The sequence below is a fragment of the Leptosomus discolor genome, chromosome 21, assembly GCF_034619465.1.
Source record: "Leptosomus discolor isolate bLepDis1 chromosome 21, bLepDis1.hap2, whole genome shotgun sequence".
In the NCBI taxonomy this organism is placed as follows: Eukaryota; Metazoa; Chordata; class Aves; order Leptosomiformes; family Leptosomidae; genus Leptosomus; species Leptosomus discolor.
In genome coordinates this window covers 5,165,904-5,193,331 of record NC_141411.1, presented here as the reverse complement: position 1 = coordinate 5,193,331, position 27,428 = coordinate 5,165,904, and the positions used below count along the sequence as shown (strand labels likewise).

Sequence of the window (27,428 nt, the reverse complement as noted above, 5' to 3'; positions counted from 1 at the left end):
TCTGCTCACGGCATCAGCTCACCTTGGCTCCCGCCACCTGGCAGCTGCCCCTAACCTCACTCCCGGCCCAGCGGACGACCCCTTTCAGCTCCTGCCAGCTCTTCGGCGAGACACATTCAGAAAGAAGCTGGGCAGGCTTTTTGGCACGTCGCAGGGGACTTCGAGGAGTGCCGACAGCCGCTGGGAACGGCGTCCCCCGGCCGGTCGGCGCACGAGAAGGCCCGCTCTGCCGCCGCGGCGAGCGCGGGGGTCCGGAGGAAAAGGAGGACCAGCCACCCCGACCCCCTACAGGTAACTGGACGTCACGAAGGGGTGATCCCCCCGCACGCGGCTCATGTGGCTCATGGCTCGGTCGTACGCCACCTGCACGGACTTGCGGATGCTGGTTTTTCGCCCTTCCATCATCTTTAACTTGTCCACGGTGTCGTCCACGCCGAGGGGATAGACCTTGTCACGCGGAAGCCACTGCCTGCAAGAGAAAGGAGGGCGCAAAGCCCCGTCACCGAGGGCATCGAGTGGGGAAACGGGGCAAGAAGAACCAACACCCGGAGGCCTCTCGCCCTCGCAAGGCTACGCCCGAGCTCTCTGCCGGAGGCTGACCGCTCCGATGTGCCTGGCTCTCACACCCGCTGCACGGCTGCTACAGGCCCAGGAGTTTGTCCCAAGAGTTCCCAAGACATGGCCAAGTACTCCAGCTCCTCAAGCGTTCCCCACACATCTCAGCAGCAATTAGTCACTCGTTGTCACCTCCCCGGAAGCAGCTTCGCTCCTGTGATCTATTTGTTTATAACTAACACCCCACGACGATGCTACAAACGTTTAAAACGCCTGCGTTTGACGTGGAAGAACCACCTGTAAGCTAAAATGCTTTCCTGCACGAGCACAGCTCTGTCTCTCCTTGAAGTCCTCACTCAAGGCTTTCTACGCTCTTTGGAGCTCCAGGGGCAACTTGGAAATTCCTGTGTTCCACAGAGTAGCAAATAGAGGGACTTCCAAGGTGGAAAGTAAGTTTTTATCCCCAAGGAAGCTCTGCCTTGCTCCAAGAGGCTGTAAGCATCAGGGTTTGGGTGGGTACAACTATCTGAGCATCATCCAGAAACAGGCACCTTCCAGTAGACGCGTCCCAAGCCCAGGTTGACCCCAACCAACCGATGACTTAAATGGCAAGTGCCTTGTCCACAGCAAGTTTTTATTGTGCAGCCGTTAGCCCAGGTCAACCAGCACGCTCAGAAACGTGCCACCCCTCTCTCCTCACGAAGCCCAGCCCCTAGGAGTTCAACCTCAGCCACTGCTGGCACAGTTCAGCGCATCTCCCAGCCAGCCGACATGGGCAACCCAGGGCTGCTCGGCTTCACCACAAAGATGAGGGACCAACTTCAGCCTTTGCGACCCTTCTGCAGCGTCACTGAAGTCGGCAGAATTTGGATCTGGCACCAAGAGGGGTTTTTAGGACTTTCCTGAGGCGCCTTAGCTTCCCACAAACTGCAAACAAAGCTCTAAGTGGCCACTTAAGAGTGTAAACATCCTCCAGAGCTTGTCTTCAACAAGAGCAGGGCAAAGCCAAGGAAATGCTGATTTTTATTGGGAAGGTAGTTTCAATTACAAGTTTGGATTTAGATCTTTCAAAACTGATGACTAAAGCAACAGGAAGTGTGGCGCTGCCATTGATTTTCTGCTAAAAATCGTTAGTACCTCTTTGAAGAACATGCCCTGCGGGTCTGGTAACCAGGGGCAGCGAAGCAATGCAGCGTGCTAATAAAAAGCCTCGGGAGCATGCGTGTCCCTTGGCACCTCTTTTCCCCAAAGGACACAAACATACTCCTCAAGTGACGCAAACCTGATCCCCTCCTCAGCTTCCCACGAAGACAGCACACGCCTGCGTTGCACCCTGCCTCCATCTCTTTAGGCTGCACAAAACACCGCAGCAGCCCCAAAATATAAGGGGAAACACTCCCCCTCGCTGCTTTACCCCGCTGTGCGTTTGGCTCTGCTCGCTCCCCATGAGGCACCTTCCCTCCAGCCACAACACACCCCCGGGCAATGCTCACCTCCTTCCTCCGGCCCCTCGCCTTTCCCTGATCTCCCGCTTCCCTGCTCTTCCAGGGATGCCAACAAAGACCTTCCGCAGGAGGCTATGGAGGAGAAGGGCTCTCGAGGTACCGCAAGGCTCCTTTTTAAACTCTTGGTGTTTTATTTTATAGAGGCAGCAGCAGGAGAGCCAAGCCCTTTCCTCCGTTTCCATGTGCACCCCAACAGCCCGGCAGGCTCTTTGTCCGCAGGGTGACCCCTGGGATCCCAGCTGCACACGGGTGTTGCCTCCCGCCCGACAGTTCCTTTGCTCGGTTCCTGCTCCCGTGTGGCATTTGCTGGTTAAATAATCCAGCTGCCTGCCTCGTATCTCTGCCGGCATCATGCTCCAATTTGACAAGTTTCCCATTGTTTCACACATGGAGTTTGAAGCCTTATTGCTTCTTTGGAAGGCACTTCACTGGCTTGTGGCTTATTATATCTGGCTGGTTAATCATTACCACGCGAGCATGGTCAGCCACCGATACTAAAATCGGCAGACTCGGTCTGTCTGAGACAGAACAGTAAAAGGCCCTCAGATATTTCACCTGCCCTGAACCAGGCGCTTACACCTCCATTGAAACAAATACCTTGATTTGAAAACTGCAGGTTTAAAGAAAAAAAAAATAATCCGGCAAGTCTAAATATGGAATAAACCCAGCATTTTGGAAACGTTACCCTGGAGATTTTTGGCAAATCCTTTTGCGCAGCAGTAAAACGCCAGCAGACTGAGCAGCCCCAGTTCTAGAGTCAAATGCTCTCTCTAATTTGCTGCAGATTTTGACCAGGAAGCTGCCCCCGTCATGCGGCTCAGTATTTTTGTGGTGATGTGACCCCTGGGTGAAGGATGCTGGGCTGTTCACCACGGAAGTGGAGCAGTCAGGTGTTGTGCTCTTGGGCCAGGAAAAGCCGGCCGGCTTCCCTGTTTAGACTCTTCTTGACTGCCGCATGTTTAAATTCTCCAATTCACATGTAACACCATCATCATCATCATCACCCCTGTACGCTCCCGTATACCAAAGGTTAAGTTCCATCTTCCCTCTCTGCCACAGCACTCACCGCAGGCCCCCGCCTGTCTGCACACACTCACCAGGTTCTCTTGTTGTCAAAGAAAAGGACAAGGAAGAGCTTTTCTCCTGCCTCTGTCTGCCTCTGCTCCCCCAACTTCAACACATCCAGGGGTGGGACTGGGATGGGGACTCCATTGTGGAGCAAACCCTCGCGTGGCATCTTGGGATCGATTATCTAGTGACACAGGGAAAGGATATTTAAGCACAAAACCCTTCAAGTACTGCAGAGAATGCTTCCCCCCGCCCCGTTCTTTCAGCCTATCCAAGCTAGACAGTTAAAATCTGCTTAGGATGGGTAAGGAAAATTCCTTGCTCTGTCTCAGCAGCAATTTTGAAAGAAGTTTCCTGTCCTCGAGGCTCCCCCTGGGGAAGGGCAGCCAGGCAGTCCAAAAGCCAAGCAGCCCATCTTCAAAAAAGGAAAGGACGTAAGTACCTGGTTCTGTGTGGACGTTGATGGATTTCTGTTAATTAGTAATTCAGTACAAACTCAGTATTGCTGTGTTCAGCAAAGGATTTCCCTCCCTCCCTCCCTCCCAACTCGTACCACAACCGTAACACCGTGGCTGCACTCGGAGGCACAACGCCACTTCACCACAGCTCCATTCTGGGGCCATTCCGTCGACTCCAGCAGCATCGCTCAGACTTACGCTGCTGTCAGATCAGAATCGGGCCCAATTTTGAGCGAGTCAACAAGCAGACCCAGCCCAGGGGAACGCAGATCTATCGAGTCTCCCCGTATAAAGCAGAAATGTCGGTGTCCAGCATTTGGGCTGTGTGATGGCAGGAGGAGAGCGAAACAGCAAGGGGTGGCAACAGCGAAGGGTGGTGCAACACTGAGTCTACTCTGCCTCCTGATCTTGGCTCCTAAGGGCTTGAAAAAGCAGCTTGGCTCTGACATTGGCCAGCTGTAGGGATTTATGAAGACATTTTAGCACCGCAACAGATTGCTATATATATAAAAAAAAAGCCTTATTGTTGGGGCAATCTCAGTTAAACCGTTCAACTTTGGCTGTAGCCACACGAAGATCTAAAAAAGGCTTTGGCTGGCCAACGTGGCTAGCAGGTGCATAGCTCCCGCTCGGAGTAAGAGCCTAGATGAGGGTCAGTCTTTTAGCTGAATCTGCCCTTTTTGACAGCGCCAGAACTGTGCTCAGCCGTGGCCAGGCAGACACGCCGGGTCAGCTTTCACAGCTCCACACGATGCCCACGCCGGTGTTCACCCCCTACAACCGCCCAGCAGTCACAAGCGCTGTCTGGCTGTGCGATGCCAACCATAAAGGCACTTCAGGGGACGGCTGCAGCCAGGCAGAAGTTACAGGGAGCAGAGCCGGCAGGCAGAGCCACGCCTGAAGGGATGTATTTAAAAAGCAGCAGAAACGACAAACCACCGTCAGCCTGTCTCGTGTTCTTACTTACACACAGCAATCTCTTTCGATAACCCAACAAGTACTGAAAAGGGGTACTGGCACTTCCTAGCAACAGCTCCATGTCATGTCTGGCTTCGGAACAGAGTGTGGTGCCCACTGAAGCCAGGTTTATGGATTTCCCGTTAACAGTCAAATATCCAAAGACAGAGAAACTCTAAGGAAACACCGTTCGAAGCACTAGGTGGAACCACACGCACATATTCTCATATTTAAATCAAGCGTATGGCTATTGCAAGAGGATATATACATCACAGAGCCAGCTGGGCACCTACGTATGGAGTTGTGGGCGTCAGACACCAGTGGAACCTGGTGCCTGACTTTATAAACTTTAGGTCTTCTCATGCCAACGGCGCTGATGACTTTCCCCATACCTGCGGAGTGAACAGGAGAGGAGAGGAAAGATCTCCTCCTATCCCTGGCACCGAGAGACCCATGTTTTATGAATCCTCTGCAATGCTCTGAAACAATGAGCACAGGGAAAAATTAACTGTGCAAAGGGGAAAGAAAAGGGGGGGAAAAAAAAAAAAAAAGCAGCATATTTTGCACGGTTTGGGGAAATTTCCCTTTTCTGTCTGGTTACACTGCACACTAGCACTGTGTTCTGGGCCACCTGCGCTGCGGGTACAGGCTGCGAGAGAGCAACGGGGGGACTTACCAAGGCGGGGTAGGAGGGATAGCCACGGCACTTGGCCCACACAAGCTCCAAGGGCTCCAGCTCAGCCTGGCTCTCAAAGGACATCAGGAGAGTCCTGCCTACGGGAGAGAAGGAGACGTGGCTTAGGAGGGCGGTTACCAGCCAAAGGGTTGTGATAGCGAAGAAGCCACGCCGTCACCTAAGCCAGGCATGACGGCCTGCACTGTCTCAGTAGCAATCAGCTAGAACAGACGAATTACTGTTGTACTTGAAACACGCTGACAATATTTCTGTTTTCATTTTTTAACCTATTTACCGCTGCAGCAAGCAGAAAGCTGGAATTTCACCTTTTTTTCCCCAACAAACCTGTTGTCCAGCTATTCATCACACAAGCACATAGATTTAACCATCGCTGTGTGCACACATGCGTAATTCTCAACCGTTTCTCCTAACCAAGACCCAGAGCAAACCAGAAAGCCACTTAGTGTTTGTACCTACACGCACTGGGTGGCCAAACCAGAGGCGAGAAGACACCCATCTCATCTGCAGTAAGTTCATGAGAAAATTTAAGGTGCAGTGAGATGCAGCCTGGCCACAGAGGATGTCCAGCCTTCTTCACGCTCTGTCAGTACAGCCATGTTCCGCGCTGAGATAAAGGCACCGTCTCCTAAGCCATGGGTCTAACTCTGTGCATGCATGTACCTTCAGATGAACCCCTCAATAAGGAAATATTAACCAAATTCAGTTCTGGAGTGAATAGCTGCTATATCACTGAAACCAAATGGGTACACAAGAGGTGAATTTGGTCCACTAGGCTCCACCAAGTCAAAGCCACCCTCAGTGGAACTGGTGAAGCTGTATCTGAGATTAATATGGACCACTGACCAGACAGCTCCTTTTTATTCCCCCTACATACAAATATCTAGACTATTCTGATGCCATATACTTCGGGGCTGTTTGATCTCTGCAGGAAACACCTGCTTCTAGGTGACAGAAGTCTATTGGCCATCAATCTTTTCAAATTATGTCAGAAATACTGCCAAAGATCCGTACAATACAGGAATAAAACTAACCTGCCAGCTCCTGAAAAGGAGTAATCTTCATTAATGTGAATTTTACACCAAGTAGTGCTCGCTCTCGGGGGGGAGTGGCCAAACACTGGCTTTACCAGAGGTCAGACTGAATCTAGAAAATGCTGAGCACAACCCAAATGAGCGCCCTGCCAAGATGGATCTGAGGGGCTTCTCCTCGACTGCATTCCAAATGTATTCTTCCGTTAATGACAAGATGTTCTAAAGCACAGGGCTGTCCCTCTGACTCTAATTCTCCCGGTGCCAGCCCCGTTCTGCAAGCTTATCTCCCAAGCAGGCTGCTGAGTGCACAGGGCCGGGATAATGGTGGTTCCCAGGGAGACAGGAGCCAGCGCTCCGGAGCTCTGCAGAAGGGCACAGGCGCTCCAGGGACTCAGAGCCGAATTCTGATTCCAGCATAAACCTCCAACAACTCTTATCACTGACGCACCGTAAGACAGACAAGAATCTGGTCAGGGGAGCCCTGAAGATTGGTGTGGTGCCCTGGGCAGCATCAGAGGAGTGTGGCTCAATTTTACTGATTTTACAGTCTGACACAGACGACTTTGTTACAAAGACCTTGAAAGCAACGACAGCAATGCGAGAGGGAACAGCTATGAATTTATCTCCAGCGAGATCCCTCTTACAACTATGATTTACAGTTTGCACTGCAGTGTCATTACAGAGAACCAGTCCCAAACCAGGAGAAGACCGTGCCAGGCCCGTTTCACACACCAGCCTGCAGAAAGCACCCATCCGAGGTGAGCACCGGGCACAGGCAGCCAGCAACAGTGAAAGCAGGAAAAACCTTTTCCGCAATAACCTAAATTTGTAACAAAGTAGGTAACAACGCAGGGGCAGGTCAGCAGCCTGACCTCACAACCTGGACAGTCCGTGCAGGACGGGTTCTGGGTGTGCACCCAGGCCTGCTCCCCTCCTGCAGACGGCTGCCAGCCCCACGGTGCGGGGGGACCTGAGGCGGGCAGCTCTGCCGCCGTTCTCACCTGAGCTGCTGTAATCGGAGTCTCCGTTCACACCTTCCAAGAAGGGCACCCGGGACAGAGCTGGCTTCCCTCGGCTTCGCTTGGGAGGCATCAACCCACTGTTAGAAAGAGATGGGAAAGCAGGTATTAGGAGGAAACAGACGGAAAACCCTTGAAAACAAAGCCAAGTAAATGGAGTCCTCAGCTACGTTTAAAATACTTCAAAATTATGGTGCTGGTGCACCCCTGACATGAAAAGAACATGGAATACTTGAGCAAAAACGTCATCAATACGTCTCTCCTGGTGCAAGTACACCGGACATCACCCCAGCTTCACCACAGGCACGGAAGGGGCCTAATGGAAACCAAGCTACGAAGGTGAGGCAGAAACCCAGCAAAGACTTCGTGCTGGAGACCACATATGCAACTGGACTCTATCAGCTCATGCCCTGAACATCCTTTTACCTCATTACTACAAACATTTCAGAAAATGGACTACCTCCACCTCAAGCAATCATATTTTTTCACTTGTTGTTAATTCTTTTTTTTTTTTTAATTTTATTTACAATTTTCTAATAACCAGCCCATTCTGAGTGAATTTGGTGCTCAAAAAGAAAGGGTGAAGAACAAGCAGTAAACAGAGCTGTTCTTCAACAGAATAACTGTACAAGATATCCACGAGACATCAGCTTGGCTTTAATTCCTTGTTTTGTGGGTGTCACGTAGCTCTAATGTAATTTTTGCGGTGTGAATTGCTTGCCATTACTGTAACAAGCCCTTCCATCGCACTTTTCATCTTCAAAGTACTTTACAAACACCAACTAACGAGTCCCAGTGCTCCCCTGTGAATTCGGATTTGTCTCCCTCACTTACAGATGGGGAAACACGGTGGGGCCACAAGGCCAAGACACGGTTTGAAGGTGATTTTCTGGCTCCTGGTCCTGCTCTGAGAGCATCCTCACCCCACGAAGGATTTCCGCACGACTCCAGGGCCCTCATTGAAATGACACTATAACTATGCACAAATCCAGTCCTCTCTTTTTCGTCCCCTTCGACTCAGCTCCTCGCTTTACGATAGTTTATTGCAACAGCTTCTGGTGAGATCTGCAGGGGGGTCATGGTAGCACCCAGCCTACCGAAGAGGCAACGGCTGAGCTGAAGATCGGGGCACACAGCCCAGAGGAGAGGGGAGGAATGAAGAGGTGGGTGGGTGTTCCATCTCAGAGAAGAGCTGGAGGTCCTACGCCTGCAAGGGGCTCAGCATGTGCCAAGGGAGATAATTGAACGGGGCGCCACGTGCTTCCCTCGGGCTGCCCAGAACCTGACTGTGGAGGTGGGATCACTCTGCCGCAGGGAAAAGCCCTCACACCAGAATTTCTCCTGCAAACCCAGGGCCTTGCCCCTTGTCACGGGCACGAAAGCCTTTGCAAAGAGGTTTATAATGGAAACACTAATCAAACCTTAGCTACAACGGCAAAATTATACACCTCTTTTGACAGCTAACATTTAGGATCACTCTGCATAGCAGAGCCAAGTTTTCACTTGGAAAACGCTCCTGGGATTCAACCCTGCTGCAGAGTAATTTGTTATGCAGCTGATAGTTTTAAACCAGTGTTTTAAACAGGTGTGCACGGGGAGCTTTACAATTTTAAGTGCCCAACTGACATTGCAAGGTTGAAATTTTACAGGACTAACTGGGCACATACATTGGGAGGAAGAGCAAAACGTCTGAACACATTTCTCTAGCGATGGGTCATCAAAGACAAGCAGAGGGCAACGACACGTTCAAAGCACTGAAAATACTACTAAGAATATCAACTAAGAAAGTCTTGCTGCTGCCTGTCCTGCACGATCACAGCCATCAAGGTCAAATGTCCCCAGCCTGCCACTCGCAGCACACACCACCGTGATTCCGGCGTAACGCGGGTCTTGCCGTGCAGCAAAAGGGCTGTGACACGACTGGAGCCAGTGTCAGGAGGGCTGGACAGGTAGAGAAGAGCAGACAACGGCTATGGTACCCACGTAGGCCTACTGCACTGACCAAAAGATGACAGATGTCTGCTCAAAGTCTGCTCAGTCCTGTTTGAAGGGCCCAGTTCTGCTTTTAAACCTCTGAGAGGAAGAATGCAGCAGTTCAGCGGGCACTAGAAGTCAAGCTTCACCTGCAGGGTTGAACTGGAGAACTGAGTTCAAGGTTTTTCTAGCTTTGGCTCTCCCGAGCTGCGAGGAGGTATGCATCAGCGGAGAGGACGTGTATGTGCGGAGAAACAGAGGTGTAACAGATACCCACTTGCTTGAAAAATCAAGCGCTGCTTTTGGGACCTACAGCTTAAGAGGATGGGATGGAACCTGAGAAGCTTTTTGTCTTTAGGGTCAACGCACAAAATAAGGAACAGTTTGGGCCGGTTTCGACAACGAAGCTGAACGATAAAACCAGGCAAATTAATCCAGACACAGAAGGTGTTTTGGGGAACAGTTTCGCACAGGGCACTTACCCGCAGGCTTCAAACACCAGCCCGCCACCCAGGCCAGAGCTGCACTCGGAGTCAGAGCCGCTTTCTGCGTGCTTCACGAAGCCGTTAGTCACTCCTGCTGAGGAGACAAACAGGAATCAGCCCAAAGAAGCAGCAGCAACACACAGAGATGCTACCGAGGCTCAGGTAAGGTCACCGTCCCACGACTGCCAGCCACAAGATGCTGAGTACTTCAACCAGAGAGGGAAATTCTGCACTGAGTTCCCCAGACTCAGCTGCAACCAAAAGGTGACTAATAAAAGGTATTTCTACCCCTGGCACATGAAAAATTAGGCGGTCTCTGAAGAAGCAAGCGCTGCAGAAACGCCCAGGGATGGTACAGGAGAGCACCCAGGGATGGTACAGGAGAGCACCCAGGGATGGTACAGGAGAGCACCCAGCTCACCAGGGAAGCCCAGAGGCCAGGAAACGAAGCATCTGGCTTCGAGTGCATTTGGAAAAGACACGGAGGCTTCACGCTGACTGCCACGGCCTTCTCCCTGCCGCACCCTGGGCCTGGCTGCCGGGCTGGTCCCTGCCCACGGGAGCAGGCACATAAAACCCAGGCTTGTTCAGTCACAGGTTCCTTGCGAGAGAAAACCATTCTAGGGAAAACTCATTGCTTCTACTTCTCAAAATGAGATTTTCCAGCGCACAGAGCAGACACTGAGGAAGCAAATTCCCCCTGGGTAGAAGGTGGCTCCCCACCACCTTCCTCTTTGGCCGGTACAAATGTCACTGTAGCCGTAAGTGGAATATTTCACTTTGCCCCAGACACCAACAGCGCTGGAAATCTTCCCTTCGCTGCCATGTTTCCTGCCCTGTGCGCTGGAGGGATACCTACCCAGCGAGCTGGGACCTCTGCGCTTAGATAAGATCCACAACCAGGGACAGGCAGGGGGGGACAGGGAATGACCCCTGAGAGCATCCCCAAGCTCAGAGCTGGCGCAAGAAGGCAGATGACCACGGCCCTCCCCCCGTCCAGTGTCCCACCACCCCCAGGTTCCCCGTGGGCTCATCAAAAGCCCCTCAGCCGTACAAACTCGTGCCAAGGCCCCTGTTGTTTTTCCAGCTGTAAACACGGAACTGCCACAAGGCACATTTCTGGGAAACACCTTGTTCTGACAATGCCGATCGTGCTGACCTGCTCCTGAGGTAACACGGATTTGCCACACTAGACACTCCCTCCAGTTAGGAGAAATCAATTGTGTTTGAAACAGTGGAAGGAGCTGAATCACAAAAGCAGTGCTGCAACTCCTAGGAAAAAACCACCAGTGCTGCTTCAGCAGAGGAAAAATGTCTCTGCCTAGTTACCAGAGATCTTCCAGCACCCTGACTGTACTTTTCCTTTTTTAATTTCAACCTCTCATTCTGACCCGTACCCACTGGGGACAACTCCTCTCTGCTTTAATGACTGGCAGATGATGACGGTGACTCTCTCAACTCTTTGGAGAAGCCGTTTGTGTTTCCTTTAACCTGTCCTGGTAAGTCACTCCCCACATTCAAATGCTTTCCTTCCACTCTCGATTTGCTAGCAACCTTCTGACACCCAGATTACTTTAAGATAACACTTGAGGTGTGGGGTAAGTCAAGCCTTACAGGTGGAAACTGTCCCACAACGGCTGTTAATACAGAATTAAAAAGAAATCACGTTGTTGTCACTCAGACGTCCCTTTTCACCTTGTGCCTTTCCAAATTTCATCTCGGCTGCTCATTCTCATTTGCAGATCTAATTTGAAAAGGAACCTGCTTGGTATTCCCACTAGTTCTATTTAAACTCCAGAACTGTGGGTGCAGCTGATTTAAAAGGAACATTTAACATCTCATCTTACACGGGTGCTGTGTTACTGGTCCACTGCACACTTCCAACCAAATGCACCATTTCTGCAGCAGGAAACTCTCACCCCTGAGAGTGGCCAAGCCAACGCGAACTCTGCCACAAGGACAGGAATGCCAACCCTTCTCAGCCCTTACTGGAGAGCCCAGAGCCTCCAGCCAGGCCATTCCACAGCTTGGCAAGCAGCTGGACGTGTTGGCTTGCCCTACAAAAAATGGCAAACTCTCTCTTACAGCAGCCCTGTGGGCTGGCAAAGAGAAGAATTACTGGTGACCCCCCTGGGCTTCATCTTGGTACCTTTAAATGTCTAAAATGGAGGTGCCTAGGGCTGAACTAAGTTATCAGAAACTCTGTGTATAGTCAGTGGAGAAGAGAGGCACAGCTCATTACAGACCTGTCTTGTCTGCCCTATTTTAGAAATCAGTGGAAGAGCTGAAGCTTTTGTCGGGCACATCTGGTCAAGGGGACCATATTTCCCCCAAACATGAAGTGAGTTTCAGCTGAGCAGTTTGGATGCAGATGTCTTTACCCTGCCCTAGGATTCTCACTCCCTCAGCCGCATCCTGCAGTTTCCAAGGGCTCAGAAGGAAGAGAAAGCCCAAGCAATTACCTCTCTGCCCCGCCTGCCTGGGTGACTTCTCTCCATCGCTCTCGCTGCAGGTCCTGCTCTGCGGCCGCTTCCGAGCCAGTCGCTCCCCGTCAGGGCGGGAGGGTGAAAGCTGCCCACTCTGCCCGTGGTCCTCCCCGTTCTCCAAGGAGCAGTCCAGGCCCCTCTGCAGCTTCACCCCGTTCTTAGCTTTTTTAAAAAGGACAGATGTCCGTCGGCCCACACCGCTGAAGGGAGGGCTGGCGGGGGTGTCTGCAGGCGGCAAGGCCAGTCCGTTCAGGCCATTGTCACTGAGCAGGCGCTGGAAGGCTTGGCTCTCCCGCTGCAGAGCCTTCTTGTCAAAGAGCTCCCTGTCCGACACCACCCTCTTGTGCAGCTGATTCAAGGACTTGCTTTCACTGATGGGTTTGAGCGTTGGAGGGTCCTGCAGAGAGTCCAGCTCCGAGAGGGAAGGCGCCGGTCCTGTGGGCTCCAAGGTTGGAGGGTGCGGGGGTTTGGCATCATCTGCTAAAGGAATAAAGAGTCTGCTTGAACATTTTAGAAAGAGTTATTCCCAAAACTACCAACAGCCATTCCCATCTTTCACGAGGGCCACAGACAGGAGAAACAGCAGGCCTTGACTGTTGACAGGCACTAGAGAGCCGGAGCTAAAATCCTGCTGCAACCTCTCACCTTTCTCCCCTTCCTCGTCCCCTTCCCTCGATGTTTTATCCAGCCCGTCTTCCCGCGGCACAGGCTCCCCGTTGGGCACGGTCTTGTTCTGCTGCTGGGCCAGCTTCTGCCGAATGGAGTTGATCTCCCGTCGCAGGAGCCGGACGCGTCGTGTCCGGGCGCCGCTGGACCGCATGGTGCTCACCATGTCCAGCTTCTCCAGCAGCTCCTTCAGCTGGGCCTCCAAGGAGAGGTGAGCCCGGTTCTCCGGGAGGAGGATGTTATCCACTGCATCAAAAGAGATCGTAGCATGAACGGAAGGACTAAAGCTTCTTGAAGAAGCACTTGCGACCACTGCCATGCCTCATTCCCTTTGATGCTATTCGTGAACCAGTTGCTTTAGTTTGGGGATTTAGCAATCGTCAACCTCGGAGCTTGGACTTACTTCCTTCGGATAACAAGGAGCAGCTGATTTAACTTGCACTGCCCTCCAGTTCCCGGTACTGTCCCAGGGGTGACAGTGAAAGCATACGTGTCTGCTCCCCACCCAAGACAGCTCACAGTCCAGATCCTTGGCAGAAACCCATTTCACTGCCAGATTAAACGACAAAATCAGACCACAAACAGAACTGGCCAAGACATAACATGTTTGGCATTCCTCTGGCTCTGCTGAAGGGCTGGCATCTGCCAGAGCAGGGCAGCCAGCTGAGAGCTGAGCTACCATACACCAACACAAATTTCGTAACAGACTGTCCGTCTGCGTACAAGAGGGCTGCGGCATTCCAGAACCGGAGGGCAGAGCGCAAGCTCCGCGGGCTGGATGGCCACAGCATCCTGTACTAAGCCCAGCCAAGTCATTCAACCAATGCTTTGGAGCTGCATCCCAAGACGGCTGTGGGAATTCATGTGGTCATGAAGTCTCAGCTAGAAGGACTGCTTGGGTCCCAGTACCTTAACCCCACATCACCCCCTCCGAGCCCTCAGTGCTCCACCTAATCCAGCTGCTCTACACCTTGCCAGTTTACACCGAAATGTATAAACTTTCCTCAGAGCAAAAAAATCCCAGACCCACCTTTGCACTGTTCTTTAAAACACCAAGTTTGTACTACAGCCACGGCACAAATCAAACGGCACGGGCAGTTACAAGGCTCCTCCGAGACACACATGCACTAGGAGAGCTGGAGCTAAGCTGCACCTAGCTCAGCGTGCCCAGCTCACCTGAAATCCTGCTCTTTGAGGCTCTAAAGGAGTTAGATACCTGTTTAGGTAAACAGATGGACGGGAAAATTCTTGTATGCTGAATGATGGCTCTGATTTCCATGCAGGGGGGAGCGACATGCTCAGAACAAAGTTATGATCTGCCTACAAAAAAAAAAAGTTAATAAACACTCACCATCCTCCCAAGAAAAGCGGTAAAAGTCCTCGGTTTTGGGTGACTCAGGCAGGTGAATCCCCACATCAGTGTCAAAGCCGATGTTTTCAGCCTGCCGCCGCGCGTGACGCAATATCGCTCCTCCGAGGTCTCTGAGCCGGACAGCTGCTCGGTGGAAAATCGTGTCTTTAGCATTATACCTCATGCAGTTGGTAACTATAAGGTTAAAGTCTTCCTCAAACTCATCCAATGTTCGGTACAGGTGGGACTCCAGCTTCCGCCTCATGGTGGAAAAATCCATTGGGTTGGAAATGAATTCCAGGTAATCTGGAACCTAAACATATAAAACCTGTACAATTACAAAAACCATTTACTAGCCAACCAGAGCGCATCCACCACAAGCACTCTTAACGCCCTTTCCACCGGCAAGGGGCAGCACCGGCAGTTCATTCCTGTGTCCCCCAGTCAAGGCAGACACATCCTGGCTCTGCAAAACATTACTTGTCTGAGACGTGCTGAAGCTTCCAGAAAACAACACCCTTTTTTTTTTTTTTGGCCTGGAAGGATACCCACACCGTGAGTCCTCTTTGAGATATTCTTTAGTCCACCAGGAGCTTAGGACAAGGTGGTTTGTGCTTCCAGGGTGATGACAGCCCACGAGCCCAGCCATACCTCACCTACAACCCGTTAGACGCCTCTAGGAAAGAGACTTGCCTCGTTCAGGTTAACGGGCTCTGCAAAGATCTGGGCAGCATCCTTCTCCTGCAGCAGGTCCAGTGTGGTGCGCAGAAGCACATTGAACGGGGTCAGCTGTAGCTCCATGGCAGCCTGCTGAACCTTGACCTGGGAACGGGAACACAGCGACGAGCAGTCAGCGAGGGCAGGCTATGCGAGTGGTGACTCCCTCTTGTTTTTCCTCAATCATCACCCCAGCTCTGCTCAGTGGGAGAAACCTCGGGTCACCACAGCACCAGCCTGGTGGACTGATTGCTGAAGAACTTCTGGCAAAACACCCCGTCCTCTCCAGGCGTAGGGCGCACTCAGCAGACAGCACTCTGCAAGGTCTAACTGCACAGTCCAACCCTTTTGTACGGGGAACTCTTGTTTATCCAATCTCACAAAGCCAAAACAAGAGGAAACCCCAGAAAATGAAAAGATAATACAACTAAAAATGAAAACAGGAAGAAGCTTTTCATGCCTGGTAAATTATCCTGTAGAACTCCCTGCCTCAAGATATTACTATGCCAATTAGCAACATCATACAAAAGTTAAAAGTACGTAGGCGTTTACACGAACAACAACTTCCATAATTAAACTAGAGAGCATAAACAAAGTTTAAGATATAAGCTCTCACACTTCAAAGCAGAAGCCAAACAACAACAGTGGTTAAATGTCTGCAAATTCCTACTACAGATTCTTACAAGCTCTATGAAGTCACTAATGCTGTCTGATTTCAAGCAAACAAGTTGTAGCACTGGTTTGATCTCTTACACTGAAACTCTATTCAAAGCAGACTGGAACAGGATAGGAGTATTTATTTCTCTGTTAACGTTTTAATTTCTTTGCTCTTATAATCCCTCATTATGTCATTAAATCAACCACTTCAGTAGCAAAGGAAAGCAAATCAGTTTACACAAAGCAAACCACACTTGATGTGCTAAACAACATGAAAGCATCAATAAAAGAACGCATGAAGATGGACCACATTCTTCCCCCAAAACAGAAAAGAAGCCAAACAAAGACTCGGGGCATCCTTCTCCACTCACCTAAAAGCTGGGCTGGGACAGAGCTCCAACTAGATAGGTTTTTCTGTGATATCTTATCCTTTTATAAAGCACACCATAGTTCCAATGAGCTTTTATGGATTTAGCCACCAAGATACCAAAAGCAAACAAAGCCCAAGAGTGACCTTTTTTTTTTTTTTGATCCTCCTACCTAAAATACGTGCACACAGCAAGCAGGGCTGAGCCACTGCTGTAAATCAAGGACAATGCAGGGAACGAACCACTGTTGGCATCAAAAGGACCCCAGAAAAGCTGTGGGCAGTTTCTGGCCACAAAAAAGTAGCTCGCAGAAGAGCTGTGATCACAGAGGAGGCTGCTTCTCCTCTGCCTGGCTCCCCGCAGACAGCCTGAGAGCTCCCAGGCAATGCCTGAGGCCATGGGTACAGGCTCAGGGTGGGCAGGGCAGAGTCTTTCACGAAGCTGTTCTTGAAGATACTCCTGCCAGAGAGCACGGCTGTGGCTGCAGCGACCAACCAGGTATGGCAAGCCAAGAGCCTCAACCGGCACAGCTGACACGCATGGGAAGCAGCCTTACCTGGTGCAACTTTGGAGAATTGCACACAGATCAAAGAGGAAATTGGACAACGTAGTAAATGGTCTCCATCTGAAAACTTTTTCTTCTAAAGAATGTACTCAAGAGGGCAAAACACAGGAATTTTTAGCTTTAGTAATGACGAGCAAATTGTGATTTAGACCTCTCTCTGGAGTAGGCGTTGCCAAGCTCCTGAAATAATCATTAAAGCAGATCTAACTTCTACTCTGCAAAACACCCGGTCCGTGCCCAGAAACAGAAGAGCTGCTGCAGGTCAGGAATCAAACCCAGCAGGAGTGATGCAAAGACATTTTCCCAGCACTCCGCAGCCCAGCCCTGGTTCAGAGGGCAGAGGCCGAGCAGCGCGAGCCCGTGACCGACCCAGGGAAGAGGTGGCTGCTCTGCACACCCAGCAGCCAGACTCGATGAAAAGAGGAAAAGGCTCCAGAAAAACCGTCGTGTTCCTCCTCTGCCTCCTGCAGCACGGAGGGCTGGCGTGGGACCGGAGCGAAGCGCAGCAGTTTGAGCGCCAGCACGACCCACCTGCTCCCGTTTGAGCTTCTCCCTCTTACGGATCAGCTCGATGAGCAGCCGGGCCCGCTCCAAGTCATGCCGCAGTTTTTGCCAGTACTTCAGCTCTTCCTTCACCGCGCTGGTCTTCTCATCCTGCTCCTTCTGCAAGACAGAGCAGAGGGGTGAGATGAAAACCACAACTGGCTTCCTGCATCTCCTCTTTTTTCTAGTCCCCCGTGAACTGCTCTCATAGTCTTCCTCCTGGCTACCTGTCTCTTGTTCAGACTACGTCCCCTCCTTCCCGCAGCATTCAGCTGTCTAACAAACACACCAGCCTTTCTGGATTTTACGTTTTCTGTGAATTTAGGCCTAAATCATACCGTGGCTACACTCCGGGAACACGCTTCAGTGCATGCTCATTTACACCCTCCCTGCTTTTATATCCAAGTTCATTGCAGAGGCTGGAAATTTTTCTGTTGGCTGCTGTGCATCGAAGCGGGAGCCCAAAGGCTTTACAGCATAAAGGCAAGGTGAGCAAAAGCATGGGAGAAAAGAGCTATTATTATCCCGTTGTAACCAATACGAGATAGAGCCATGGAGATTCATCGAAACACAAAGGAACAGCCAACGCGGGGAGATGAGCTCACACCTTCCAAGACAGAGCTCAGGGGCTCTGCGACGCAATCATCCTTCCTCTCCTCAATCTGTAGCTTTTAAAACAGCCTTGAGGCTACAGCTGAAGTGCATACACTTTCGCGCGATTGCCAAGAGAGGACAATCGCTTCACAAGATCTCGATGGTTTCTATTTACAGGACATTTGTTTTTAAGAACTTACTTATGGTAAATTGCCAATTTAATACACCAAGGAAACGCTGCACTTTGCCAAGCTCCAGACTGATGAGGGGGAAATATGTTTTCTATTAACCACCCAGAGCAGTCTTCATGCAAACCAAAAGCCTATAAATTCCCCCAGCTACGGTAAAAATATACATGCACAACGTGCACAACACCCACTGACGGGCTACGGTAGAGGGCAGAGTCCAACCGCTCCATCACTTCACCAATTACTTCTCGTGCCAAACGCAGCGCTGTTTAACAGCATCGAGATGGAGTGACTTTGGACGCCAGCTCAGAGGAGGAAGCAAAGGAGTCCAGAGCTGATGATTATGTCTAAACTTCCCCATGAATGTGCATGGGAGGGTCAGAAATTGAAGCTGCAGGAAGAATGACCCAAACTGGAACTTGGCCAGGACTCTGGAGCTGACACCCATTTTCTGGAGGAAGGGATCTTCAATCACTCGTGAGGAATATGGTCTTAGGATTCATCTAAGAGATCAGTCCACCAAGGGCCCATCACACCCTTGCACAATCCTCAGTCTCCCGACTCAGGGGAAAATCTCTTACCTGCTGGCTCATCAACACCAGTTCTAGTGGCACGATGGATAGCCCACCGCTACACTAACTCAGCTCTTCAGGTGAGACCATACCAAGAGGAGACCAAAAAGGACTCAAATCAGGTCACCTTCTGGTCCTTTCACCCTCACTCCCCTTCCCAGCCATGTGTCAAGCCCATCTCCCCCCAGAACGCATCTCCATCCCACGTGGGTTCGGCTGGGGACCAGTACCTGCTCCGCATTCCTCTGGGACTGGAGGTGCGAGTGCAGGCGCCGGATCAGGGGCACCCCGTTCCTCGCCTGCCGCTTCAGCAGCCAGTAGTTGTGGAGCCTCTGCATGAACTGGTTCTTCCTCTGGAGGGAGAGGCCGCTGCAGATTTTGTTCAGCCTGAAGGAAGCAAAGAGGTGTCATGGAGCCAACTGCGAAGCCATCGTGACTCTGCGGACCCTGGTGATCCCATCGGGTTTCCCGACGAAGCTTTGGGGTGTCGGGTCAACGCACGCTCTGAACTACACGGGCAACTGGTATCATCTGGGATCTCCCCACCACAAAATCATACAGGCTTACTTTTCACAATACACCCCTATGTTAGCAGCAGCTCGGCTGGAGGTTCCCACCAAGCACTTGCCACAGCATGGCCAAAGCACACAATTACCAATTCGGCTCCAAGCCTTCATTTTAAAACTAGTTTCAGTGTCGAGAACTTTCCTGGGGGCCATTTAAGTCTGATGTTATTCAGCTGAAGTCTGGGAAACCAACTTGACAGGAGTCCAAGAATAATATATCACTTATTTTAACCTTTTCAAGCCATTTGTTAGGTTAGACGTGGTGCCTTATCAGCAGTTTTCCAAAGCTTATCTGTTAAAATACCGGCGACACATCACAACGCTTCCTAAGGCACCGAACGAAAATTCAGCACTACCTAGTTCTGCACGATAGAGAGCTGGGAGAAGGAAAATACACAGCCAAATTCAAAGCTGCTTGCAACACTGACAGGCTTGTCACGCTCTGTAATAAAAGCAGGAACTAAGAAACTGTGAAATGAGGAGATTAGAAAAAAACTTAATAGCGGGATGACCCCTATCCGCCTGCCAACTTGTAATAGCTGAAGTATTTTAAAAACACCTTCACAGCCATCTATGCGAGTTCAGATGCTAGATGGGTGCTGCTGGTAGGGACCACCACGGGTTCTGCCTTACGCAACAGTCGGGGACGGCTGGTCAGGCCGCAGCGTGCCAGCGACATCACGCGGAAGAACACCGGTCAGGAGCGGTCCTGCAGAGGACTCTTTGAACACAGTTATTGCCAGGTCTTGACCAAAGATTCAGGGCTTCCAAGGTCAACAACAGGAGGGACCGAGTCCTCAAAACAGACCCTGTCCAGCTCCAGCTGCCCAGCTCCTTCCCTAATACTCACCTGTAGGAGGGGATTTGTGTGACTGTCACCATGGGCACAGACGAACGCCCGTTGGTCACATCACCAGGCTCCTTTTTGATCTTCTGCTTAAATTTCACTTGGTTCTTTTTCAGAGACCCTTTGGGAGGGCCAGAATTGGCTTGCTCCTCTCCCTCCTCCTTCACAGTGTCCTCCTGCCCCTCCCCGCTAGCAGCTGGAGACCCTTTTTTCACCATCCCGGGTGGGGAATGACTCTCACAATAGGCAGTCTTGCGCACGGTGAACGTCGTGCCATTGATGCTGGTCTCCCTCATGGGTTCAATCTTCATGAAGAGACCAGCCCGCTGGGCACAGGTGACGTGGAAGGCCGTGTAACAGTTCACCTTGTGGCACTGGATAGCAGCTCCCATGCCCTTCTGCTTGCAGATATAGCACGTGAGCTTCCACCGAGCCGGGGGGATGTTATTTATTCCTTCAATGGGCTCCAGAAACACAGTGTTTGCGAAGCAGACCTCTGGGATCCAGATGGCACAAACCACGTGAGCCCAGCGGCCATCGCTGGTCTGCTTGAAGGCTCCACCTTTGTTCGGGCAAAGGACACAATCCACAGGGCGAGAAGGGGACTGTAAGCAGCACCGGCAAAGCCACTGCCCCTCGGGGATATAGGGCACGCCGTAACACTCCTGGTGCACAGCCAGATTGCAGATGTCGCAGAACAGGATGACGTTGCTGTTGTGACACTCATCGTCCATGCAGACACAGCAGAAGGCGTCCTCATCGATGAGGGACTGCTGAGCCCCGTTGTTCCGGCTCTCCAGGTACGACTCCTTTTCCAACCGATCCACCAGGAGCTCAAAAGTGTCAGCAGAAACTGTCCCATAACCATCGTCCCTTCTCTTCTCGTTGACCATTTCCAGCCATGCCAGATCCTCCTCATCCATGTCATACTCCACCTCTACATCAAGGTCCTCAGGAGGCTTTTCAATGTACCGGTAGTAGGCAGCGGGGAGAGGAGGGGCGTCTGGCTGGCTGAAGGAGTCCACCACACGGAAGTTGGGCTGGGGTAAGTGCAAAGACATCCCTGGTGCATGTTTGGAGCAGGACTCCTTCTTCTTCCCTTTGGAAGGTGCTTTCTTAGATTTGGAATGGAAAAGGGGCTGCTCGCTGTTTTCCTTGTTGCTGTTGCACTCTGTGATGTCCTGGGCAGTCAGCTCGTCCTCCGTGATGATTTTTAAGTGATCGTAGATGCTGATGCGATGGAGCCGCCCATCGATGTCTACCTCCACGATCCGCTGGGCCTGAGCGTACGTCAGGGTCTCCCGAGTCGGCGAGCACTTGAGGCTGTAGGGCGAGGGAGAACGCCTGCCCTCCAAGTTCTGCCGGGACCTCCTCCGAGGCTTCCTCATTGCGGCGGTCCAGAGACCCTGCAAGAAAACAGGACAGGGACAGCGTAAGCCAAGGAGAAAAGCCAGGAGCAGCACAGATTAAAAAACTCACTCGGTGTTGCGATAGAGCAACACTTCTGCTAGAGACTCCAGCAATTTCAGGCTTGCTGAGGCCTCTTCAACTTCTTAGACACAAGCAGGCAATGGACAGACCAACCGTTTCTTGCAAGGTGTATCAGAGGAATGCACAGCACCCTCCAACAATCTCTATTTGCATGTCAGGAGATGTATACACCCCCCTGCCACCAGACAAGAACAACGCCAACTAATTTTACACCTTAGCAGCCAAACACTCTGCTGTGCACTCAGCTCAGCAAACCACTCAGATGCCCCAAAATTCAAACAGCACTTATCACATCTGCTGGCACCGTTCACATACGAAGTTCATACAAGCCGAGGAGTTCTTCTCTGTTCTTTCACCTGTGGCTTTTCTTTTATAGCCCCAATAGCACACAAAACGTGCCGGATGTTTTCCAGACGGAAAGGAAAGCACTGCTCCTGCCCTACAAAAGCAATTCCCAATTTTTTTTTGTCACTGAGCTCCATATGAGAAAACCAGCAGTGCTCCCTCAGTCCAGGGGGGAGCTCCTCCAAGTTTCCCACCTCAGGGCTGCCACTACCACTTCTTCCTTTCCCACACTGTGGATGCAAGAAGTCCCATAATGAAAACCATCCTCCAGCTTTGCTTTCCCTTCTCTTGCAGACAGAGCTGTTCCTTACACTCCTCTCCAGACAGTGTGCACTGAACGGGCCGTGTCCTTCCCAACATGGAAAATGGGTCATAAAAGCCCAAACAGAACCAGAGGATGAACGAAGCAATGCAGCGGGTGCTAGATGTGCATCCCTTCTGCTCTTCAGCGGGATCCATGAGGAAGTGAAAGGGAATGAGCACGGGATCAAGCAGCGTGGATCCAGATGGACTTACTAGTTCTGGCTCAGCGTTAGCCCCTCTGGAGCCATCATCTGCGTTCAGGCATCTGAGCCGGTTCCGCACGGAGGATCCACGGGGGTAGGAGCAGGGAAGCAGCCGGACAGTTTCTAGACCGCACCAGGAACTGCGCAGCGGTTGCTCAGAGCCTTAACGAAAAGCCCAAGCCAGCTCTGCCCTCGCAAACTGCTAATCAGCCACCCCGATAATTCCTGGAGAGTCGTTTCCTGACACTAAGGTGGTGCCCGTCAAGGGGGAGCGGAGCAGAAGCCTGGAGCCGTCGAGATGAGCTGAGGGAGGATGGAGACGTGGCAGCAGGAGCCCGGAGATCTGAGGGTGAAGGAGGGAGGCAGAGAAGAGGGAAAGCGGAGAGGAAGCCAAGTGAGTAATGCAAGCGAGAAGGGCAGCGTCAGGGATGGGAACATGAGTTATGGGGAAAAAACGGGCCGAGGCAAAAACAAGCTGAGGAAAGAGGGAGAGGAGACAAAGAAAAGCAAATGTAGAATCTCCCTGAGAAGATAAGTCAGCCCAGAGCTTATCTGCCGCTACGCAGAGGCCTGAACCAGCACCTCACCCTTATTTAGAGCAATCCACATTTTCAGTCCCTTTCTGTGGGACCTGCAGACAAGAAAACACACTACGAACCCATAGTCTGTACTGAGCCGTTGCGTTATTTCTGCTGTGCGAAGGACATAACTCCACAAACCCCCAGTCGTGCGAGTCAGAGCAAGCAGCACCTCGCAGGACCAGGACCTACAAGAAGTCCCAAGCTTATTCCAGAGAGGTGGAACAAATTCCAGGAGCAACCCTTTTCTCTTGAAAGTACTGGCCCCGTGGAGCCACGAGACTAAGCCATGGTACTACACATGTCCTAAGAAACAAAACAGGCTTGGGAAAAAGTTTCCAAACTCTCCTTTGCATCCGCAGGAATAAGCTGCAGGTGCCAGTTTCAGTACGCACACACACAGTGACGGAGCCTGTAGGCACAATTTCATTTCAGATGACAATTTCCACCTACAAATACAGGTACCACGAATTTCAGGACCTTTGCCTTAAAACTCTCATCAGCCACTTGATCAGGCGACTGCAGAGATCCAACTGCACTTGTCCCAGCCGAGCATCAATCGGTAGGAAAAAAGGATTTTAAAATAAGAGTTTAAAGGCAACTCGATCATCAAAGGAAAGAACTAGAAAATCCTGCTGACGAACACCTCTCTTACAACTCAGGTGGGTTACGAGCAAAGATACTGGAGGCAAAAAGACACATCAACAAACAGATACTGGAGGATAAAGTAACTCGCATGAGCTGACACACTCATAATTACCGTTGTGTTCAGGAAAAACGAGGAGTTAGCTGGTTGCTGGGAGTGCTGAGGGACAAGCAAATTTCAGCGAAACGAGCACCTCAAGGAAGGGTTATTTTACCTGTTGACAGGAAAAACAAGGGTACGGTGTTCCCGGTGCTTTCGTGAAACAATCAGTATATTGTCTAGAGAAATTACCCAAAGTGGGCTTTCCACCACAGCAGCCAACTGCCATAAAACAACCCATTTGTAAAACACACAATTACTTAGCCCTACATAGAAGCATCTAAAACAGCATGGAAAATGCTGCCAGCGAGAGCTGAGTGCCTGGGATAACACATGCACCTGGATATTAGGAGGGACAGAGCTACCCACCTCCCAAATACCTTGAAAGCAGCAAACGAAATGAACTCAGACACGCTGAACTGAACACTGCAACCTTGTCTGCAACAACAGAAGCTTCTAAGCAGCAATCTAGGAATGTTTTGATCTTCTTGGCACACATCAAAACACCTCCCAGCCACGGATAAAAACGAATCCCTCTGCAAACAGCACCCATGCACGCTGAAACGTTAAACAGACGTGACTTCAGCGGGGTTAAATGCTATTTCAGCCCGTGATGATTCTGTCCCACCACGGACAAAGGTTGCTCATGTGAAAGTAGAAAGTTCAGTCGTCCTCTCGCCGTCGCCACAGCGTGCTCAAGGCTTTCCCAAAACCTCCCATCATCCGTTTCTGCTGGGTATCGCGCCAAGAGCAAGGGGTGAGGTTCCTAGAGAGCACAACTAAGCAAACAACGTGGCTACAATGCACAAAGCCACCGGGGATGAACTTCATTCTACCCCAGGAGTTTGCTCAGGAGCTGTTCAATTCTCCTGAGCAGCAGCTTTCAAGCGTGTGGGCCAGAGATGCCTGGGGGGCTGTAAAAGGTGACTAAGAAGAACAAGCCCATCATCAGGAGACTTAAATTTACTATGAGGCGTTGAAAGCTCCACTGAATAAAAACTGAGAGATCCTCATATCGAACAATATCGCAATACAGGCCCCTATTGTACACGCAGCCTTAAAAAATCCCTCACAAGTGGATCCTCTAAAGGAATAGCTCAACGTTGCCGTGATGTACCCCCATGCGCTACTGCGCTGGCCGCTTCCAAAGGTCAGAGGTACCCTCTCACACCACAGAAGACCTCAGTCTCCTTCCCACCCCTCCTTCCCACTGCAGTCCTCCTTTCCAGCCTTCCCACGCTGCACAACCCGGGACTTTCTTTCCAGCACCAGGTTTCTTTGCTAACCTGCAGAGGACACAAGACTGAAGCTCAAGGCAGCGCTGCTGGGGGAGTTTCCTGGCCCCTTCCAGCATGGCTTGGAGATCCCAGTGAAGAGCTAGGTCCCTCAACGATGAAGATCTTCAGTGATTTGGAGCGAGGAGAAGGCCACCCGGACCTCATTGGGCAGCAGCAGATTGGAACAACGCGGCTCTCGTTCCGCTGCAGTGCACCACGATGACCGGCTGCGGCTACAGCTCACACAGCCCCCAACAGTTTGGGGTTCGATGTCACTGAAGTCTGCCTCTCTTCAGAACACCACGTCAAACACGAGGTCTGGAGACGTTCCTCCGCATCGCTGTCCCACGCTGACAGCCACGCAGCTCCGGGCAGACACTTGTTGCTGTTTGCTGCAATTTAAAACCCCTTCCTGCGCAGTGGGGAACAGCCACCTACGGAGCTATTTAAGAAACGCGTCCATAAAATAAAAGGGACGGATGCCAGAAGAAAGAAACAGCCTGGAACAGTCGCAGCCCCCTTTCCACCTTTCTTTTGTCAACCAAAAACGCTGGGCGAAGCCCCTGCGGCCCTCGCCGATGACCCTGCATGTCCGTGCTCTCCACGAGCCCATATTCACCCCACGTGTCTGCTGAGGGTTTACGCTCCTCATGCCTGCCGTGACGCCTACAACGAAGTGCATCAGTGCTCAGCAGAAGTTGTGGGGAGCTGCCGACCCAGTGCCTGCCCCGGCACACACAGGGATCTTTATCAACCCCCATATTTCTGTAATCAAGTCCAGCTGCAGCACACACCGGGAGATGCACCGGGAGCCCCTCCGGAGAGCGGAGGGTGCAAGATATTGTGTCAGGCTGCAGATGAAGTTTAAGGTAAAGTCTGGGCTCAGCAACAGATAGCACATGCCACGAGCTGTGTCTGGCCTCAGCAGCGCTCTAAGGGAACCCTTGCACACCATGAGCTGTGTCTGGCCTCAGCGGCAGTGCTCTGAGGGAACCATGGCAGGCCATGAGTTGTGCCTGGCCTCAGCACCACTCTGAGGGAACCATGGCAGGCCATGAGTTGTGCCTGGCCTCAGCACCGCTCTGAGGGAACCATGACAGGCCATGAGTTGTGCCCAGGCTCAGCATGTTCTGAGGGAACCACGGCAGGTCATGAGCTGTGCCCGGCCTCAGCACCACTCTGAGGGAACCACGACAGGCCATGAGCTGTGCCTGGCCTCAGCACGGCTCTGAGGGAACCACGACACGCCATGAGCTGTGCCTGGCCTCAGCACGGCTCTGAGGGAACCACGACACGCCATGAGCTGTGCCTGGCCTCAGCACGGCTCTGAGGGAACCACGACACGCCATGAGCTGTGTCAGGCGCCTCCTGGGAGCTCCTCTCCGCAGCTCCCACGCGCAGCGAGGGCCACGGGACCCCTGCCGGGAGCCCCAGCAGCAGCCCGCGATCTGGGTCAGGACACAGCAGGGATCCAGACAAAATTAAAGCCGCCCCCGGGGGAGGAGAAGGCGCTGCGGGTGCGTGCGCTGAGCTACGCCGGTCCTCAGCACCGGGCCCTGCCCCGGCTGCCCCCCCCCGCCCCCCGGGGAGCGAAAGAAGTCCCGAAGGAGAGAGCGACCCGGGTGGGGGAGAGCGAGGGCGAGCGCAGGCAGCGACAAAACGCTATTGGCTGCCGCCGCCGTCCATCCCAGCTCCACTACCAATAGCAACGCAAGGTTCTGCGGGCCTAAATGGGGGTGCGCTCGGCCCCGCCTGGGCCAATAGCCTGGGAGAAGGTGGGCGGGGCCCCCACGGGCGCCGCGAAGAGGGGGGGTCAAGATGGCGGCAAGGGGGGGGCCCGGTTGACACGGCGCTGTCCGTTCCCCCTCCCCGGGCGCTCTCCGCCGCCGCCCCCTCCTCGGCGAGGGACCGCGGGCCGCTCCCGCCGCGCTGGGATCAACGGGAGGGGGGGGGGGGGCGGCCCGCACGCTGCGGCGCACCCGCCTCCCCCGGCTCCTTCCCGCCCGGTCACCTTCCCGCGACCCCGGCGCGGGGGTGTGTGAGGGAGGAGAGACCCCCTGAGGGAAGGGTGTCGCGGCCTCCCGCGCAGCGTTTTACCTGGCCGCCTCAGCGCGCCGCCGCCGCGGCAGTCTCCACCGTTGCCGCCGCCTCCTTTGGGGGGATTTTTTTTTTTTTTGGTTGTTGTTGATTTTTTTTTCCTTTTTTTTTTTTTTTTTTTTTTTTTTTTTAAATCCTCTTTCCGCCTCCCCCTCCCCTCCCCCCTGGGGCGGACGGGCTCACCCAGCCGGCGGCGGGAGGGGAGGGCACAAGATGTCGGTTCCGTCCGCTCCGGCTACCGCCGCCTCCTCAGCGCCGCCTCCTCATGCCGCCGCTGCCGCCGCTGCTCCCGCCGCTGCCGCTCCGGCCCCGGTGCCGCTTCGCCCCCCACCACCCTCACCTCCCCCCCCGCCCCCCCCCTCCCTCCCTCCCTCCCTCCCCGGGGCCCCGCTCGCTCCAGCGCCCCCGCCGCTCCCGGTGCTGTGTGGAGACGAAGGGGGGGGGGGGGGGGGGAGCAGGGGACACACGCACAAGATGGAGGCGGCGGTGGCGGTGGTGGCAGCGTAGCCCCGGCCGAGCG

General features: G+C 52.5%; 1 protein-coding gene across 6 annotated transcripts; it reads right to left on the bottom strand.

Annotated features, from left to right (window-relative positions):
• BRPF3 (bromodomain and PHD finger containing 3) lies at positions 1-26,973 on the bottom strand. Of its 6 annotated transcripts, none has more exons than XM_086476701.1 (13): positions 26,909-26,973; positions 19,873-21,275; positions 18,687-18,843; positions 17,091-17,222; positions 14,946-15,074; positions 14,253-14,565; positions 12,881-13,147; positions 12,212-12,715; positions 9,747-9,843; positions 7,273-7,370; positions 5,220-5,317; positions 3,158-3,312; positions 1-469 (listed from the first exon to the last, which is right to left on the bottom strand). In XM_086476701.1, exons 2-13 carry the CDS (start codon positions 21,255-21,257, stop codon positions 286-288), a joined length of 3,519 nt encoding a protein of 1,172 aa, XP_086332827.1. In that variant the 5' UTR covers positions 21,258-21,275; positions 26,909-26,973; the 3' UTR covers positions 1-285. The 6 variants fall into 6 exon arrangements, 5 of the variants coding, with proteins under 5 accessions (XP_086332827.1, XP_086332829.1, XP_086332830.1 ...); XM_086476703.1 differs by having other exon boundaries at positions 9,747-9,840; XM_086476704.1 differs by having other exon boundaries at positions 9,747-9,840; positions 12,212-12,712.
• Between the last annotated feature and the right edge of the window lie 455 nt (positions 26,974-27,428).

What these genes read in the sequence shown, in the direction of transcription:
- BRPF3 (XM_086476701.1), bottom strand. Translation starts at nt 21,257, where the DNA reads ATGAGGAAGCCTCGGAGGAGGTCCCGGCAGAACTTGGAGGGCAGGCGT. An exon ending in ACACAAATCCCCTCCTACAG is followed by an intron (nt 18,844 to 19,872) that starts GTGAGTATTAGG and finishes TGCTTCCTTCAG; the next exon opens with GCTGAACAAAATCTGCAGCG. An exon ending in CTCCGATTACAGCAGCTCAG is followed by an intron (nt 5,318 to 7,272) that starts GTGAGAACGGCG and finishes TCTCTCCCGTAG; the next exon opens with GCAGGACTCTCCTGATGTCC.